The sequence below is a fragment of the Pseudorasbora parva genome, chromosome 19 (genome assembly GCF_024679245.1).
Source record: "Pseudorasbora parva isolate DD20220531a chromosome 19, ASM2467924v1, whole genome shotgun sequence".
Lineage (NCBI taxonomy): Eukaryota > Metazoa > Chordata > Actinopteri > Cypriniformes > Gobionidae > Pseudorasbora > Pseudorasbora parva.
Window position 1 is genome coordinate 42,427,550 of NC_090190.1, and position 18,220 is coordinate 42,445,769.

The following is an 18,220-nucleotide window of genomic DNA, read 5'->3' on the forward strand; positions in this document are numbered from 1 at the left end:
AAACCTTTTTTATTCTTCAACATGAGATCAGAAAATATATAGCCTATTAAAAAAAACATTCGGATAACAGGAAAGCTTTTAAGTCTTTAAAATGATTTCTGTAACTGTTGGTCATTACTAGGCTCAGTACTATCGCAAGTGCTGTGCCAAGTGTGAGACTGAACAGGGCAGGCACGGTCAGAGGGGGGAGCTTTGGGTGCTCGAGTCTAAAAACGCTCCGCGTCCACACTATCATTTTCAATCGTTTTCCAAAAAGTGTTCATCTACACTGAAACGTCTGAAAACGCTTACATCCCCGTACTGCGCATGAGCAAATCCAAGACACTTCGACTTGCGTCATTTCCGCTACTCGTTTATTTACTCTTTGAAATTTTGCAGCAATGTCGAGAAAAGGCAGTGAGTTTTTTAACAGTATGTACGAACTGACATTAATATTTAACAAGGCTGTCAAAAGCAAGAAAGTCAGAAAGCATTCAAAACAACTGCTGTACAGTGTCATTTACTATCTTGGCTGAATTGGTCACATGGCTAAAAATGCGTCATCGTATTAAAAAGCCTCCTTTTTCACAGTCCACACTACGATGCGAAGACGGCGGTTTCAAATGTATCCGCTTTGGAGAGCGTTTTCAAAACGATACGTTTTCATTGACTTAAAACGCTGTCTCAGTGTGGACGGAAGGACAAAACGGAGAGAAAAATATACGTTTTCAAATGAAAACGTATTAGTGTGGACATGGCCTCATTTAACTGTTAATAATCTTTTTGAGGCTTATCAGTCTGGGGTTTCGGAAATTGCACAGTACTGAGACGGCCATGGTTAAAGTCGCCAACGACCTGTTATTAGCACCCGACTCTGGTTCTGTGTCAATCCTTATTCTTCTGGACCTAAGTGAAGCTTTCACTACTACTTAGTCGACTTGAGTCTGTCTTTGGTTTAACAGAGACTGCTCTTGATCGGTTTAGATCCTATTTTTCTGATCGCACACACTTTGTGTTTATGGAAAGCCAATGATCAGATGTGGGTTCTGTTAGTACCGGTGTTCCTCAGGGCTCAATTCTTGGTTCTTTGCTGTTTAGCATTTATATTTTTCCACTCGGTCAGTTATTAAGACCTCTTGACCGTAACTATCATTTTTATGCTGACGATTGTTGGGGTAACAGTTTAAGACCCAGAGACCAGATATGCGAAATGAAGACCAGGAGTCAGGAGGTTCAATCAGCCAAGATAATTTTACTGAAGAATAGTTTGCAGTTTCATCGGTAGAGTCAGCTTCAGAGTCTCACGGGGAGGTCGCAGGCCAGACTCTACCGCACACAGAACATTTTACACCAATTATACCCGTTTCAAGGGCACAGAATTATCTCTCTCCCCGGGAGGGGAGCTTCTGATTGGTTCACAAAACTTGCAATGTAAGCAATTTTCCACACATGGAGTTATCTCTTAACTAGGTAGACTGGTCATCTCCCAGTAACTAGTTGTGCATCACTTGTGACATCATATGCCACTGACCAGCGTCTCCTTCATCTGCAGGAATGTCCATCTCCAACATAAGGCATGTATAGATAACAACACACACACACACACACACACACACACACACACACACACACACACACACACACACAAAACTTCAGAGAATACTGGATTCTCTCAAGTTTGAGAACATCTTAACTAACTGTAAACAAAACAGTTCCACAACATGCTGATACTACATCTCATCCAGAAATGAAGTCACTCTATTCTCAAATAAAACATTTTGAAAAGAGGTACTTTGGTCAGCGCCCTGACACAGACATCCAAATGGCACAGGAGTGTGGAATTAAAAAGATACACAGCAAACAAGCACACCAAAATCTCTCAAATTACTCGGTTAAATATAAAGGATTTAAAGTTCATCTATTTATTAAAGGTAGGAGTGGTTATGACTTTGATTAGTTTTGATTCTGATTTTCATATTGATCATAAAATGGTTCTTAAAGGATATCGCTCTTAAGAAGAGACAGGTGATGTCCAACTTCAGTTGTTTAATAAATACAAACTGGATCTTCATTTCAAGACGCTGCTCTACGGTCTCGTATTTCAAGTGTGTAACGATTGTTCATCCTGGTTTTTTTGTAGTAGATGTAGATGCTGATGATGACACCCATGACCAGCACTACAGCAACAGTAATGCCTAATATTAGGGGGATGTAATTCTCTGTCAAAAGAAAGAAAATATATGAGTAAATCAGCAAGTTAGGAAACTAAATCCAAGCGTGCAAAACTTGGGATAGATATCAAGCCTGAATAATGCCTCTAACGTATCAAAAGTCAGCAGCTAATCTAAATAAAGACATGCAAGACAGCAATGGTGACACGATCCACAAGCCATAACTCTTAGTGATCCTATCAGTCTGATTACAGCTGAGCGTTACAAGACCAACACACCAAACGGCTTCAGACAAAAGTGCCAAGACTTTGTGAAAGGCCAAAGCATTAACCGCAGAAGAAGCCATACTGAAATGTGTGTGTACATTTTTTTAAAGAAGGATGAATGAAATGTGCATTAGTCAAAGTAAAAAGACCAAAAGAATCAGCATCTGCGTGATTTTTAAGCTGAGAAACTTCAAATGACCTTGGATAAAATCTAACCTGACAACAATTTAGATTACTAAATTATTATATAATATCAAACAAACCAATACAAAAAGATCAATAATTTTGAAACAGCCACAGTTCCTTTCTGTACTTTTACTGTCTGTCAGTATTACTAAAGCCAGCTGAACAGTTAGTGGGAATTGTCAATTAAACTAAGGTGAACTACTGTGGTTGGATTAAAACGAACCCTGGTGCGATTGCTCGTTTAGTGCGGATCATTTGAACACATGTGAACGCTGCCATCCGAACCCTGGAGCGAACCAAACAAGCGGGCCGAGAGCGCTAAAAAGATGAGTCTCGGTCCGCTTCCAAACCAACTCTGGTGCGGTTCGATTGATATATGAACGCAACACGGACCAAAGACATGTAGACGGACCAAAAACAGGACGTGATGTCACAAGATGCGACGCATAGTCAGCTGATGTGACGACGCGGAAAGATCCAAAATGAGTAACGTTAACGTTAGAGGGCAAATGTAGAGCAACGAGGAAGAGCCTCATCAATATTTGGTCCGACTGGCATGTTTCGAAAATGCTAGAATGTTACATGTGCATGTAGTTGTTGTCTTAATGTTTTGTCTGCCCTCTAGTGGGAGGAATTGTTGTTTCTGTCTTGTTATGTACAGACTGCATACACCTGTGGATCCGATGAGCCTTGGTATATATGGAACCTCTCCGCTACGTCTAGAGGAGCTTGTGCGGCGTGCTGGTTGCGTTTCGTTTCCTCCCTGGTGTTGGTTCTGAGAATTTTGTGCATTTTGCTCTCCCCACTTTGTGCTAAGATTATGAATTTGTGAATAAAACCCCTATTGCGAGCCTTCTGTGTTGTCCCTCTTTTGTGTTGCGGTGGTGGCCGTAACATAATTGGGGGCTCGTCCGGGATTATTGTGTTTTTCGTGTGAAAGTAACTATGATGATATGTGAGTATTGGCCCTATTTTTATTTTTAGTTGTTGGGTAGGTTTAAACCTGCCATTTTGTTATTTTGCCTTTGTTATTTTTAGTGGTTATTCGGAGTAGGGGTACGCTTCAGTTCACCTGCTGCTGGTCTTGTTAATGGGATCAGTGCGCAGGTGTTCATGATTTCAGCGTTTAAAGTTGCCTCGAGCCCCTAACGCCACTGAAGACTAGGGTATTTATTTGTGTATTTGTTTTGTTTTTTTGGGGTGTTGTGGGATCTCTTAGTTACATTAGTGATTAGTTGGAACTTATATGATTTTGTGGTAATTTCATATAGTCGTTGAGTGACTTAAGTGGGTGAATTGTTTTCGGTGAGAGCGAGTTAACAGTTTACGTGTAGTGAGTCTAAGTATCAGGGGAGAAAGAGACCGTCTGTGAGTAAGTGGGTGATTCATATTGTAAATGGCATCCGTAGTGGATGATTTTCGGCAGTCTCCATCTGAGGAGCTGCTCTTATCGTATACAAAAGAGCAGTTATTGCAAATTGCAGATTCGTATAAGGTAGAAATAGCTCCTAGGCATAAGAATTTAAAAGAGACTTTGCGTAATGTATTAAAAGGTAGTCTTGTTGAGTTGGGTGTTTTAACAATGCCCATAGAGAACGTTAGTGTAGTAGAAGAGGTGGCTGATCCTTCTGTCGGTGCGACGACCGTGCGGTTGAAGGAATTGGCGCTGAAAGAAAAACAGATAGATTTAGAGAACGCAAAGTTAGAGTTAAAGAAGCGTGAATTAGACCATCAGTTTGCTTTGAAGCGGATGGAGTTAGAGATGAAAAGTAAAGCTGCTATCGCTGCTGCTAGTGAATTTGATGTCAGTAAAAATCGCAGGATGGTTCCTCCTTTCTGTGAGAAGGACGTGGAGACGTATTTTTGTCACTTTGAGAGGGTAGCCGTTTCTTTAAAGTGGCCTGAAGATGTGTGGTCATTGTTACTGCAGTGTGTGATTACGGGCAGGGCGCAAGAAGTTTATGCGGCATTATCGATGGAAGAGTCTGCAGATTATCAGGTAGTGAAAGCTGCTATATTAAAGACCTATGAGTTAGTTCCTGAGGCGTATAGACAGGCGTATAAACGCACAAAAAGCAAACCTGGTTTTTCTCATCAGAGGACCTGCTGCCCATAGGGCTTGGGTGTCATGACGTCATTACTTGGCGTGGCGGCCATGTTGATGGCATCCTTTACTGCTACTCGGACTACTGTGCACTGTTTATAGACGGACTCCCTCTCAGTCGTGCGTCTTAATTTGATTATTATTTTGGCGTTATTTCAACTATGGTAAACCGTTGCTGCATTTTGGGGTGTAACAGCGCAACACATACTCACCAGGGGAAATGTCGAAAATGGATTAACTTTCCACCGCTTTCATGCTTGGAGGCGCAACCACGGACAAGAAGTAATAACAGTACGATGTGCAAAAAGCAAGAATTGTCCCACAATCAGATGTTTTTTAGTGTTTATTTGCAAGTAGTGCAACCTGAGAACACAGAAATGTGGAATGCTTCAAGGTAAAAGGTTACAAATAAAAAATGAACACAGAAAACGGAGTGCAAGTTGTTGCACTTTATATAACGGAGTGCACTTTATATAACAATAATAAATACACTTTTTTAAAAAAATTAATTCTTTCAATACTATACAAGCAAATAAATAGGTATCTATAAAATAACAACAGAAGACAGAAAATGGAGGAAGTGCAAATTATAAATATAGTAAACATTAACATTGCAATAAAAGTGCAATTTCTTATATAATAATAATAATAATAATATAAACGTTTCGGTTAGACTTTATTTCGATAGTCCACTTTAAACATTCTACTAACTGTACGTTTTCAACAGCATGTCAACTAACACTAATTAGAGTATTAACTGTACTGTTAGTAGACTGGTAGGTTATGGTTATGTGTTGGGGTTCGGGTTAGTAGAATAAGTTGAATTGTAGTTGCAAAGTTACTTATAGTCAGTAGAATGTCTGTTGGGGACCAACAAAATAAAGTTTTCGTCCATGTCGGTGCTCCGCTCTTTCTTTGGAAATTCATGTGGATCCAAAACTTTAATAGTTCCGATGTTGTCTCTATAGCGGTCCCTGCCTTCCCTATTTAACGTATCCCGGTAAATTCCACATCCCAGTCGGGATTTTAACATGTTTTTTCTTTCTCCCAACTCTGCTTCTCCTTATTCGACTTGCTGTATGTTTACATTTGCGAGGCCATCAACATGGCCGCAACGTCCCAGAATGCAACGCGGCGCCCTATTAGCCGGTACAGACGACAGAACGGCCGTCTCTTTTCTGCACAACGGAGGAAATCCTGGAGCTGTTTTGAATGTTTTGAACATTTTATGAGCTCTTCATGAGTTCTCAGCGGGTAAAATAATGCCATATGTACACGCATAAAATAATGGTGTTTAATCCGGCACACAGCGTTGTTCTGAGTATTCGGTAAGCAGCTCCTACGTCATATAAGCCGACCAATCAGGTTGTGAGCGTCTCCTTATGCCTTTGGTTCGGTAACTTTAGGTTCGCTGTTAAAAATGCCAGTGTGAACGCTAAGCGGACCAGGACTATATGTTCTGTTTTTGTTTTTTGGTCCGGACCAAACGAACCAAACGAACTGAACTACAAGTGTGAACTAAGTCACTCAGAACTGAAATGTACTCAAAAATGCTTAGTTACCTTGAAAGGACAGTTTGACATGTCTGATGGTGGTGCCAACAGAATTGTTCGCGATGCAGTACACATCCTCAGGTGTTGAACCTGTTATAGCAAGAGTTTCACTATAAACTGGATCATTTGTGCTGAGATACCAGCTGATTGTTGGTTTTGGGTTTCCCATGGCTTCACAAACAATCACCACTGGATATTCTCGAAACACAGGCACTACGGAGGGCAGTTTAGTCTCATTGATGATCGGTTTAACTGCAGGATGGAGACAAAAACACCGTTTAAGAGGTTTTGCATCTTACGGTAATCTATATTCATTTTTAATTTTGTAGTTTTCAGAACAAATTACCACATTAAAAAATGTTACATCTTATCCCTATCACCACGCTTGACACTGCTTCATATGGTAAGTGCTACCACTACCAAAAGTCTGATTTGGACAACAGATGTTCTTTAAAGATTAATCATAGAAGCGGATGGATCTTTCTTACAATATACGGTAATGTGTAGAGGATCTGATGAGACTTTAGGAGGAGGTTGAGGTCCTTCTTCTCCCAGTTCCAGCTCTGCTTCACATCTGTACTGAGCTCCATCATCAGCTCTGTCTGGACGGATCAGGAGTTTAGATGATTTATTGACTGGAGACTTCATGGTGTCAGAGAAGTTGTTTAGATCCACCAGAGTCGGTCCTTTATACCATTTGACAGTGAGATTCTGAACAGGAGCCACATTGAGAACATCACACTGGAGCTCATACTGGTTTCTCTCCATCATCGGTCCGGTGCGATTCACAGTGTTGATGGACACACTGTCTGGAGTCTCTGTGGAGGAAGATTTACACACACTGATTTCTGCTGCCATGAATGTACATATGTTAGATATTTCTGAGCACGATAGGATAAAAATATCACTTAGAGAAACTCACTGTAAACAGTCACTGGGAGCACTAATGGGCACTGTGTATCATTGTAGTTTATGTAGCAGACTGTCCGTATGTCCCAGTTGCTCAGGTTTGAGACTCTCCATGTGATCAGACTGTCTTCTCTCACAGTCACTGCTCCCTCACTGGCCTCCCATCCCATCCCATCATGCAGGACAGAAGTGTAACAGTCAGCTGAAACAGACCCGCTGAACTTCACAACAACTCTCTGTGGGTTGATCTGAACAGGACATGCAGCATGGGTACCTGTTAAACACATTAAAGGGTTAATTCACCTAAAAATGAAATGTCTGTCATTAACTCCTCCCCCTAATGTCGCTCCACACCCGTAAGACCTCCGTTCATCTTCAGACAGTTTAAGATATTTTATATTTAGTCTGAGAGCGTATGCAAGTGTATGCACACTATACTGTCCATGTCCAGAAAGGGAATAAAAACATCATCACAGTAGTCCATATGAGACATCAGTGGGTTAATTAGAGTCTCTTGAAGCATCAGAAATACATTTGGGTCCAAAAATAACAAAAACTACGACTTTATTTTTGGACCCAAATGTATTTTGGATGCTTCAAGAGACTAATTAACCTGATAAACACATTAAGAAGGATGTGATGCGAAAAGGATGAAGATTCAACACTAAAGAATTGGATTACAAGCAGACACAAACTGACCGCTGGTCCACGGGCCTGTAGAGTTTTCTATTTTATAAAGTTGGGCCGATGGTATTTTACTTAATAGCTTGTGAAAAATATAATGGGTTGCTGTAAAAGCTCATCTTTTGTCATACATATGATATCCAACAAAAAGCTTTACTAATACAGTAGCAAGACATTTGGCAGGGTTAGTCCAAACTCAAACATATCAGCTGAACAGAAATTAATTTAACACTCCCAACTCTGGTCTTAGACAGAAAGATATAATCATTTAAAACATATATAGTCTCATTTCAGATAATGCAGAATAAAAGACAGAAGAAAGTCAGCATACTAACCTCTGAAACACACAAGCTGTGAAACTGCCGAGAGATAAACAAGTCCAAAGAAATGTTGAAGCATATTGTATGTGCTCAGAGAAAAACAACTGATCAGAAAATGCTGTAAATAAGACGCAACTTTATCACTGTGACTGACTGTGAGTCTGACTGAGGCTTAGTCCACACGTAGACGAGTATTTCTATAACCAGAGTTTTTCCTCTTCCGTTTTAAAAAAAACAATCGCGTCCACAAAAGGTTTAAAACAAATCTCTGTCCACATGAAAACGCAGAAACACTCTATGATTGTCTGCCTGATTTCCACATGGGTCCCATCACGATGCCATGGCTCGGTGAAAGCCTTCTACAGGTTTACCTCAGACTCAGTGACATGTACTGAAGCTGCCTCAGCCAACTGTCTTGTATTATTGCATTCTGGCGCCTCGGTTCTGGAATACGTTGAGATAACTGCGCGTGTATCTGTATAAATATGATAAGTGCTGTTAGCAGAGTTATTAAAAGCTACGTCCCCTGTCATGACAACTCATGAAATCGCCTGTCCGCCTGTGAAATCGAGATAGCAGAACTGCAGAACCCTAGCCTAAGCCAGAGCCACATCAAGATGTTTGGTCTGGAAACTCGCCATGACAGCTCAATCCGAGGGGCGGGATAAACGGTTGTCTGTCAAGAGTCCTGCAACGGGTCGGGTACCCGCATAAAAGTGGCTAAAACGGATGGATTGTGACATTTAACTCTGTGCAGGCGGGTAGTAGCGCGGATGAAAAATATACAATATTTCTGTGGAGGAGCGAGAGAGCGAGCGAGAGCGGGGTGTGATTGTGAATGAGCGTCACCTGCGAGCCACACCAGTCTCCAGTCCTCTCATGAAGGAGACATAAAGCAAGGACGAGCGACACCAAGCCTGTGTCTCAATCAGCTCCCTAGTTCAGTAGTCAGGGCACTGATCAGGACAGAAGTCAATGGGCTGATCCCTGATCAGTGCCCTGACTACTGAACTAGGAAACTGACTGAGACGCACCCCAGAAACCTGAAAAATGCTGCAGGACACATTTGAAGGCAGGAAAGCATCAACCAATGTCCGGATATAATGTTTGCTTCACTTCCTGTCTTCTGAGATACCTTCATCTGATCGATTTTTGAAGGCAGCGCGTTTGATATCCCACAATCCTGTGCTTTCCTTTGACACCTGAGCTGGGGGGAAAAGATGGCGTCCGAAAATTGCATTTGCTGGTCAGTTTGTGTGTAAATGTATGTTTTTGACGAATATTTTTCACTTCTGATGTCATTTCTAGCGAGAAATGACTATTGTAGTAATTAAATATGTGTTTAGTTCTCACCAAAGCTCTCTCCATTTAGAAGCTCTCTAAACAAAACTCTCTCTGCCTTAGAAGTCTGTCCGAAATCGTTACGTTTATGTCGTGACGTAAGGAACGCTGTTTCTGGGTCCAAGCCTCAACTCATTTCACTTGAGAACCCTTACAAAAATAACCTACAGGAATCCTGCAGGATTTAGATTTTTTTTCTGCAGGATATTTGCAGGTATGCTTTGACAGGACACATTGACAGTATGTGCAGGAAATTCCTAAAGGTTTTAGAATGAACCCTTCAGTACAACAAAACATGCAGGAAACAAGTGAAAAATAAATCAAAACCTACAATGGCTAGAGAATAAAACTCTGATATCTATACAATATTTATTTTATTACATTCAAGTATATTTCATGGAACTATTTTGATACAATAGTAGATTTTGAGTAGTAAGAATAGACTTTAGGCAATTATAAAAATTATTAATATATGCAAACATCCAAGAGATTTTATATAATTAAAATGCCAATACTGCTATTTATTTTTAATCCAACTCCCATCTATTTGGTTGAATGCAAAAAAAAGTTATCTGCAAGACTTGGTAGGTCCTTGAGGTAGACACAGGTTGAACGTATGTCTGTGCATTTGATGAGTTCAACTGAGTCTATCCCTCTTTCTTTTAAAATGCTTGTTGCTGTTATCCCTGATTCTCTGTCTTTGCTTATGTCATTAGTTACTGTTTTCATGACATCAATGAAGGCACGTCCCTCTTCTTGCCCATTACCTAAATATATAAATGATGGTATTAATGCTACAGACCCACTTTTGGGTTGAACTGCATGGTTGATTCTTTTAGTTAGAGATTTTGCTCCTTTTGCATGAATTCGCTTGCCATTAACCACAGCCCTAGAATAAAAACTAAAGCTTTGTTTGCAAAGAAACCTGACTCTTGAAGGAGATAAGACTCTCTTGGGGTTGGCTGTCGTACATGTGGGCATCCAAGAAACGTCACGCTAGACCTACCAATACACTGTGTCACTATCTTGCTGCCTCCCAACATTTTTTCAACAAAGCTTTTGCTTTGTTGTGTTTTTTTTATCATTGAATACAGCAGCAATGAGTCGTGGAACATGCTGGTAAAGGTTAAACATGTTAACAATTTGTTCTGCTACAGCTTGTGTGCCATGAAAGAGTTTCTGTAGGTGTCCATTCTGAGTCTCATATAAAAAGTATGTGAACATTATAAGACACACATGGCACTTATCATACAGAGACTCAAAACGGCCTACAAATGCTTTTAAAAGCCCATCAGCTTTGTCAATGTTTTGGGGGGAAATTGAATCTTGAAGAAGAATGCACGTGGCCTGTACTAAAAGTAATAATATGGTCAAGATATTTTCGGGGTAAAATGCCAAGCAAACAGGGAAGGCTGTAAAATAGGAGGAAGTGTCTGTATTCAGAAGCTTTCCAATATTTACGCAAAGAAAACGAATGGGGAGGTCTTCTTATACTTGCAGGTGGTTGAATGGCAAGTTATCTTCTTTCAAATTGCTCTATTTCTCTACCAATGTACCAAGGCTCTGTATGGTATTTGGAGTCAAACCATAGGGTAGTCAGTTGGCGACAAACACCAGGTAATATGCCATGCATGTAATTGTAGCCCTGAGTGTTTGTTGCCCCTTTAAGTGAGACAGATTGCCCCTTTAAATTTTGCACTTGGTAATGGAGTTCTGATAATAAGAGTTAATAAGAATTACAGTGATGTAGCGGGTACAGAACCTCTGCACCTGCTATCAGTTAAAATGTTCAGCGTCCAGAAGCTGTGCAAAGGTGAAAGAAAGACAGTTGTGCATATGATCAGCTCTGGTCTTGCTGTGTTTTGATGTGCCACGCAGCAGACTTTATAGCGATCCACCGCACTCACATAGCGCCCTCTAGCGGCATGGAAGTACTATTGTTTCCGTCAATGCATTTTCACATACAGGGGCTGCGTTCGGAACCGCATACTTATTGAGTAGGTACTCAATTTCAATAAGTACTTACTTAACGAGCGCTGAAAGAGTAGGTACTATATATCCAGATCTCGTTAAGTATGAACGCGATCCGCACTTTATGCGCCATGTTGACGTTATCATGTGACCCATGACGATATCACAAGCGCAACAACTCGTGTGACAGGTTTAATTAATCTGTATATTGGTTTAAACGTGCTAATTTTTTGTGGTCTTTTTTAAGAAACAGCTGCCCATTTATTTTGTCATTGTACTATAAGAAATACATTTTAACCCTACTAATCTGACAATTTCATCCTTTTTTATCCTTGCAAAACCCCCAAATCGTGATCTCTTGAATATGTTGTTAATTTCTTTATTTTATATGCAAAAAAATGTCATCCACAAGCAAAAGTGGGCTAAATCTCCTTTATATTTCCCTCTTTTTCTTGTTAAATTTAACTCCTGTTTGATCCCAGGCTTATGAAATAACTAAAACAAACAAATAAATAAAAATTATTGCATTATGATGATTTATTCAAGATATCTAACCTTGTTATAGTTTTTTCTCTGTATATAATGTACATAAACCCATTAGTTTTATCATTATGATTGTTCGTTGTTAAATATACCACCATGCAATTATAAAACAATAAAAAAAAAAGATATGAGTGACAGGTGCAGTAAGATCTCAGCATCAGTAACTCCACAGCCCGACCGGTGCGGTTTCCCTCAGTGTTTGTAATGTCTGCTCAGAAAAATCTTACAGCTGCTCTGAGATCTCGCCTTTGGAGGAAACTGTTGATTGTATACTCGAAAAACGTAAGTAATACTATAAAAAAATTTTTTAGATTTCACCCAGAATGAACTGCACTGCTAGCACACCCACAAACACTTACAATAATAATGACAAATGCTGACCAATACTTAATTATATTACCTTTTTATATATATATCGTTTTAGTAAAACATACAAAAGGCAACTTGTCATATGACATAGCGATGCATGCCATGAATACACATTAGACAAATGCAGCCAATGTGAATATGATGTGAATCATTTTATTTACTGACAACTAAGGAAACATGAATGAATGAGTAAAATAATTAATAAAAGTAAACATCACAAGAAATGAATAAAAGTCAACACATGAAACAAAGCTTTATTCAAATGTATTGTTCTAACGATCACACATTTACAGTTGGTGAACGCCACATCTGCTGCCCGTCTCAACACAGGTGTGCCAGTTCTGCAGCTTTATATTCATGAAGCAGTTGACCAGCGTGAACACCTTCATCTGTCCTAGCCATCCATCATGTCCCTCATAGCGTTTGGACTTTTGCGGTGTAGTGGGCTTTCTGGTTTGATCTCCGTAACCGTCACCACCAGTGTGTGCTTGAGCAAGGCTCTTAGCTCCAGGGGGATCGTCCCTGTAATAAGTGCACTGTTAGACGCTTTTGGTCTTTTTCTAGAAGTCTCACTGGCTCTGGGTTTACTGAGGATGAAGAGACCACAGCAATATCTGGCCCAGATGATGCACTAAGGGCAGGTGAAGTGATGGAGGGTCCAGGATCCTCAGTGCTCACACCCGTCTGCTGACATCTCAGATCCTACAAAAATGCACAAACATAATACAAAAGCACTCATTTAAACAGCACAATGTCATTTGATTTCTGTATTAGAAGTAACTAAATGATATTACTTTATATTTTTGTTTCAGGTTTTCCCCACACATGACACCCGTGTCTTGCAGGCCCTGCTCCACAAAAGCTCTGCAGCAAATACAGAGCCATCAAGAATCAGAAAAGTGCTAAAATAACTGTTTGAAATAAAATACAACTTAAGATTTAAATAGATGTTTATTCATTTCTGTAGTATACTGAATCAAAGCCTTTGATGACAGCATTCCTTTATCAGCCGCTCTCCACCAGATAAACACACACACACACACACACACACACACACACACACACACACACACACACACGAGCTCTTCTGTCCCTGTAACATCAGACAAGATTACCGTTACCTATGTGATTTATGTTCAATACTACATTTAAATGTAGTTGCTGATGTGTTAATGTTCCTCAGTTTATCAACAGTACTAATGGACAAATTAAATTGATAACTTCTGTTTAGTTACTTTATGTAGATTTGTTTATTTACATTGCTCAGGTTCATGTAAAGTAAGCAGAGTTGACAACAGTGAACTCTTCATTATAGCGCACACACACACATCATTCTGATCTATTCAGATGTATCAGATGTCTATTTTATGGTGTGATGTGCTCATCTGGAATACTTATCAAAAATTCCTGTCAGATGTTAAATAAACATTTAGTAAGTATCTTTATCTTTAACATGCATATGTAATCCACTTTGGAGACTTATGTGTGTTACTGGAGCTCCCCTGTTAGCTATAGCCTACACAATAAAACGTGTTTTTACAGTACAATCACAACTATTTAGACAACTTTACACCTTCAACAATTCAAAAGTTTACTCTACAGAAGCTCAACAAACGTGATTTGAACACAAGAGAACCGTGATTTTCGTTTGTAATACTCACGTTTGAAAACACCCGCATCACTTTCCTCCACCTGACGTATCCTTTCCTGTGGCCTTATGGGAAGGCAGGGATAGAAAAGTATCCGACGATGAGTGCTTCACAATCTGGGCGGAGCGCAGTAGGCCATCCGGGGATTTCTCGCCTACTCTTTTATGATTACTGAGGTTTCGAACATACTACTCCTTTCACGTACTGTTTTCGCCTACTATATTGTAGGTTAGTAGGCATATTCGAACGCAACTTGAGTACACGTACGTCCGAATCTCGCGAGAAATAGTCCAAACGCCTGGTAGTTCTCGCCTACTCTTTTATGAATACTAAGGATTCGGACATACTTTTCGCTCGCCTACTGCTTTTTCCATACTATATAGTAGGGAAGTATGCGGTTCCGAACGCAGCCAGGGAATATATTGCATACTTAAACTGTGAAGAACCATCAGTTGGGGCGTCACACTGACATTTGATATAATACTGTTGTGATGTGTTTTAGAAAAGAGTAATGGTAGCGAAACTTATATTTACCAATAGAGGGCACCCTAGGCGTTACACTAGGCTAAGGATCGGTTGCTGACGCGAGTAGAGTGAAAGAGCGCTCCGTATGTAATGAGTTTGAGTTTGCTGCTGATCTAACCTGTCGTTTTCATATCTTCATACAGGTAAGCTTCCAAAAATTAACCTTCTAGTAGTACACAACAGTATTGTGTGCTTATAAAACTGTAGTTCGTGTTAGAAATATTGAGATGTGAAACGTTATGGTGTTTTTTGCACCTAAAATGGCGGACGATCGTATTTACAACTCTGATAAAAGCTTGTAACTTTCAGCGTGGGTAAAATGAGTAGTAAGAGTTTAAAAATACCATGATTCACACTAAAATCTGAGACAAGTGATAGATTGTGTAACGGATCGATGTTTAAGAGCCTGAAATAGTCATGTGCAGTGTTAAAAGAAGTGAAGCTAAAACGCACACAGGCCTATAATCACCCCGCTCACGTGTCATCCCGTCAGCCATTAACGGTAAAAAGAGCATTTCATGGTGCACTATTACTAAGAAATCAGACTCAGAAATCAGACTTCGTGTTAAAATGATTTTATTATCCATTTGTTGATGTAATGCTAAAATATAGAAACTGATATTGGCTTAAAACCGTGATTTAATTAATAAAAGAGAATAAAACCGATTAAATTCATTCATACAATCATTAAAAAAAAAAACAATAAGTAATGGTTATACAATTATAAATGCTGGGGTAATGTAACTTTGTACTGAATAGTGAGTTTCACTGTATATGAGAAAAGAGCTTGTACATTACTCGCCTGAATTATGTTAACAGTGCAATGTGAGACTTTATTGGTATCTAATACTTACCTCTGCATAGTGTAAAGTGAATATTGAACATGTTTAGGTTTATTGTGTTACAGTGTTCATGGGTTTAGAGAAGGTAACTTTTGAAGGATTGTGGATAGTGTGTCCAGTCAGTGTCATGAATATGCATAAATGCTTGCACTTTGAGACATTAGGCGTTTCTCAATGTCAAGGAAGGATCCTCGGAAGCCAGAATTCTAAGGATGCCACGTCATCGACATCCGACGAAGGACTGCTCCAATGTCGAGGATCCTCGGAATTCAACCAAGGACTGAGTCCTTCGTTCAAAAAATATGTCCTATACAGGAAAGGAAGCATATGAGTAGCCTTCGCGTACTTCGCGTTCTCAAATCACCCACAATCCTATGTGCGCAGCTTTGCTATCAGACGTTCTCGGAGTCGGACTCGGAGCGTGAACGGGGCAAATATGCTTGTATCTGGGTTTGTAGATGGGAAGGAAGGAGGCGGGAACCGGCAAACGTTCAACAACTTTATAATAGCCCCCTCACGGGCGACTGCCCGCACACACATAATAAAACATAAACAAACCAAAACATAAAGTCCAGGCCTAGTCCTCTCTCGTCTTTCATGCTCCTCCAATTATACTGCCGTGAGCCGAGACCGGTGTGGCGATGGCGATCAGCTGCCGCTCATTATCACTCCACCGGCCCGCTCTCACGGTCCCTCACCTCGATGATTGCCACAATGCTTTTATTTACGTTACCAAACATTTGTTATAACCGTAGTAAATATAAGTAAAGTTTAACGTTTAAATACCGGTACAAATTACTACTGTGTTGATATAAAAATAAATACAAATAACGTTATTGATGGCCAACGGACCTTTTCACTGACGTAATGACGTGCGCTTGCTAGCCTGTTCCATTTACGTGTTCTCCGAATGCTAAAGAGGAGCCTCGCCTCGCCTCTGAAGGAAGTGACTTGGAAGGATCAGTCCTTCCAAGGAAGCATCCTTGACATTGAGAAACACCTATTATCTTTGATACTAAGAAAGCTAATGCTAGTAGAGTGAAAGAGCGCTCCGTATGTAATGAGTGAGTTTGAGTGTACACGCTACGGAGAGTGCTTGCTGATCTAACCTGTCGTTTTCATATCTTCATACAGAAAATAAATGTGTTGCAGAAAGGAAGAGCCCCACCTCATTCTTAAAAGTGTAACATAATCATATGCAAATCCAGAAACCATGTTAAAATACATCAGCAGCATTAGAGGAGATGGACCTTTTACACCATTTATGCACGTTCCAGAATCAACAGCTTGCTGTGCATCTTTAGTGTGTTTCTTGTGTGATCAGCTCTGATTCCGTTGACTGCAAAGGATACACCCTTGCTAACCCATTACCCTTTTCTACAACTTCACCCTTTTGATAGCACCAGTTACAACCATGCTCTCCATTAAACTGCTTGACATTCTGTACAGCACAACGAGCCACTGAGGCTGTGTTCACACTTGCCATGTTTGGTTCGATTAAAACGAACCCTGGTGCGATTGCTCGTTTAGTGCGGTTCATTTGAACACATGTGAACGCTGCCATCCGAACCCTGGAGCGCACCAAACAAGCGGACCGAGAGCGCTAAAAAGATGAGTCTCGGTCCGCTTCCAAACCAACTCTGGTGCGGTTCGATTGATATATGAACGCAACACGGACCAAAGACATGTAGACGGACCAAAAACAGGACGTGATGTCACAAGATGAGACGCATAGTCAGCTGATTTGACGACGCGGAAAGATCGGTGTATCCAAAATGAGTAACGTTAACGTTAGAGGACAAACGTGGAGCAACGAGGAAGAGCCTCATCAATATTTGGTCCGACATGTTTCGAAAATGCTAGAAAAACGCACAAAAAGCAAACCTGGCTCTTCTCATCAGAGGACCTGCTGCCCATTAGTCGGTACAGACGACAGAACGGCCGTCTCTGTTCTGCACAACGGAGGAAATCCTGGAGCTGTTTTGAACATTTTATGAGCTCTTCATGAGTTCTCAGCGGGTAAAATAATGCCATATGTACACGCATAAAATAATCGTGTTTAATCCGCACACAGCGTTGTTCTGAGTGTTCGGTAAGCAGCTCCTACGTCATATAAGCCGACCAATCAGGTTGTGAGCGTCTCCTTATGCCTTTGGTTCGGTAACTTTAGGTCCGCTGTTAAAAATGCCAGTGTGAACGCTAAGCGGAGCAGGACTATATGCTTTGTTATTGTTTTTTGGTCCGGACCAAACTAACCGAACAAGTGTGAACACAAATGCAAAATGCACAAATCTGAGTCACAAATGCAAAGTAAACCGTAAACATGGACTACTGATTTTTCTCCTTTCGACTGACAAGTCAACCCTTGGTTTTCGAGACTTTGCAATTCATTAACAGATGATTGCAGGAATGAGTTCATGTCTGGCTTTCTTGGCCCAAACCACAAACCCCCGATAATGACGTGCTTTGCTCTCAGATTAGGGGGGAGCTCGTTGATTGTTACTCGAAGGGGCCAGATGTGAAAAAGAAGAAGATTTGAAAATGGGAACTCCATCAACATTCCATGACACTGAAATATTTGCCAATTTTGGGTCGTTTAGTGCACTGATAGATTTGTACATAGTGCCATCAAATATGTCTTTAACATTTTGTGAGTTGCACTTTGTCCTTGACCATTTATAATCCAAAGACTGACAAAAATCTGCATCTTGAAATGTACCTCGTAATTGATCTGAAATGGATAGTTTGATAAATACGGAGCCAGATTTGATCAAGTTTTCCGTGTCCCCTGGGGTACCATCACATGAA

At 40.4% G+C, this 18,220-nt stretch overlaps 1 protein-coding gene across 1 annotated transcript; it reads right to left on the reverse strand.

Moving 5' to 3' along the window:
* Positions 1-1,525: 1,525 nt before the first annotated feature.
* Positions 1,526-8,640, reverse strand: LOC137047326 (vascular cell adhesion protein 1-like). Its single transcript, XM_067424931.1, has 5 exons — positions 8,188-8,640; positions 7,182-7,442; positions 6,748-7,077; positions 6,269-6,511; positions 1,526-2,198 (listed from the first exon to the last, which is right to left on the reverse strand). The coding sequence occupies exons 1-5, from the start codon at positions 8,249-8,251 to the stop codon at positions 2,053-2,055; spliced, it is 1,044 nt and encodes a 347-aa protein (XP_067281032.1). The 5' UTR covers positions 8,252-8,640; the 3' UTR covers positions 1,526-2,052.
* Positions 8,641-18,220: the final 9,580 nt, after the last annotated feature.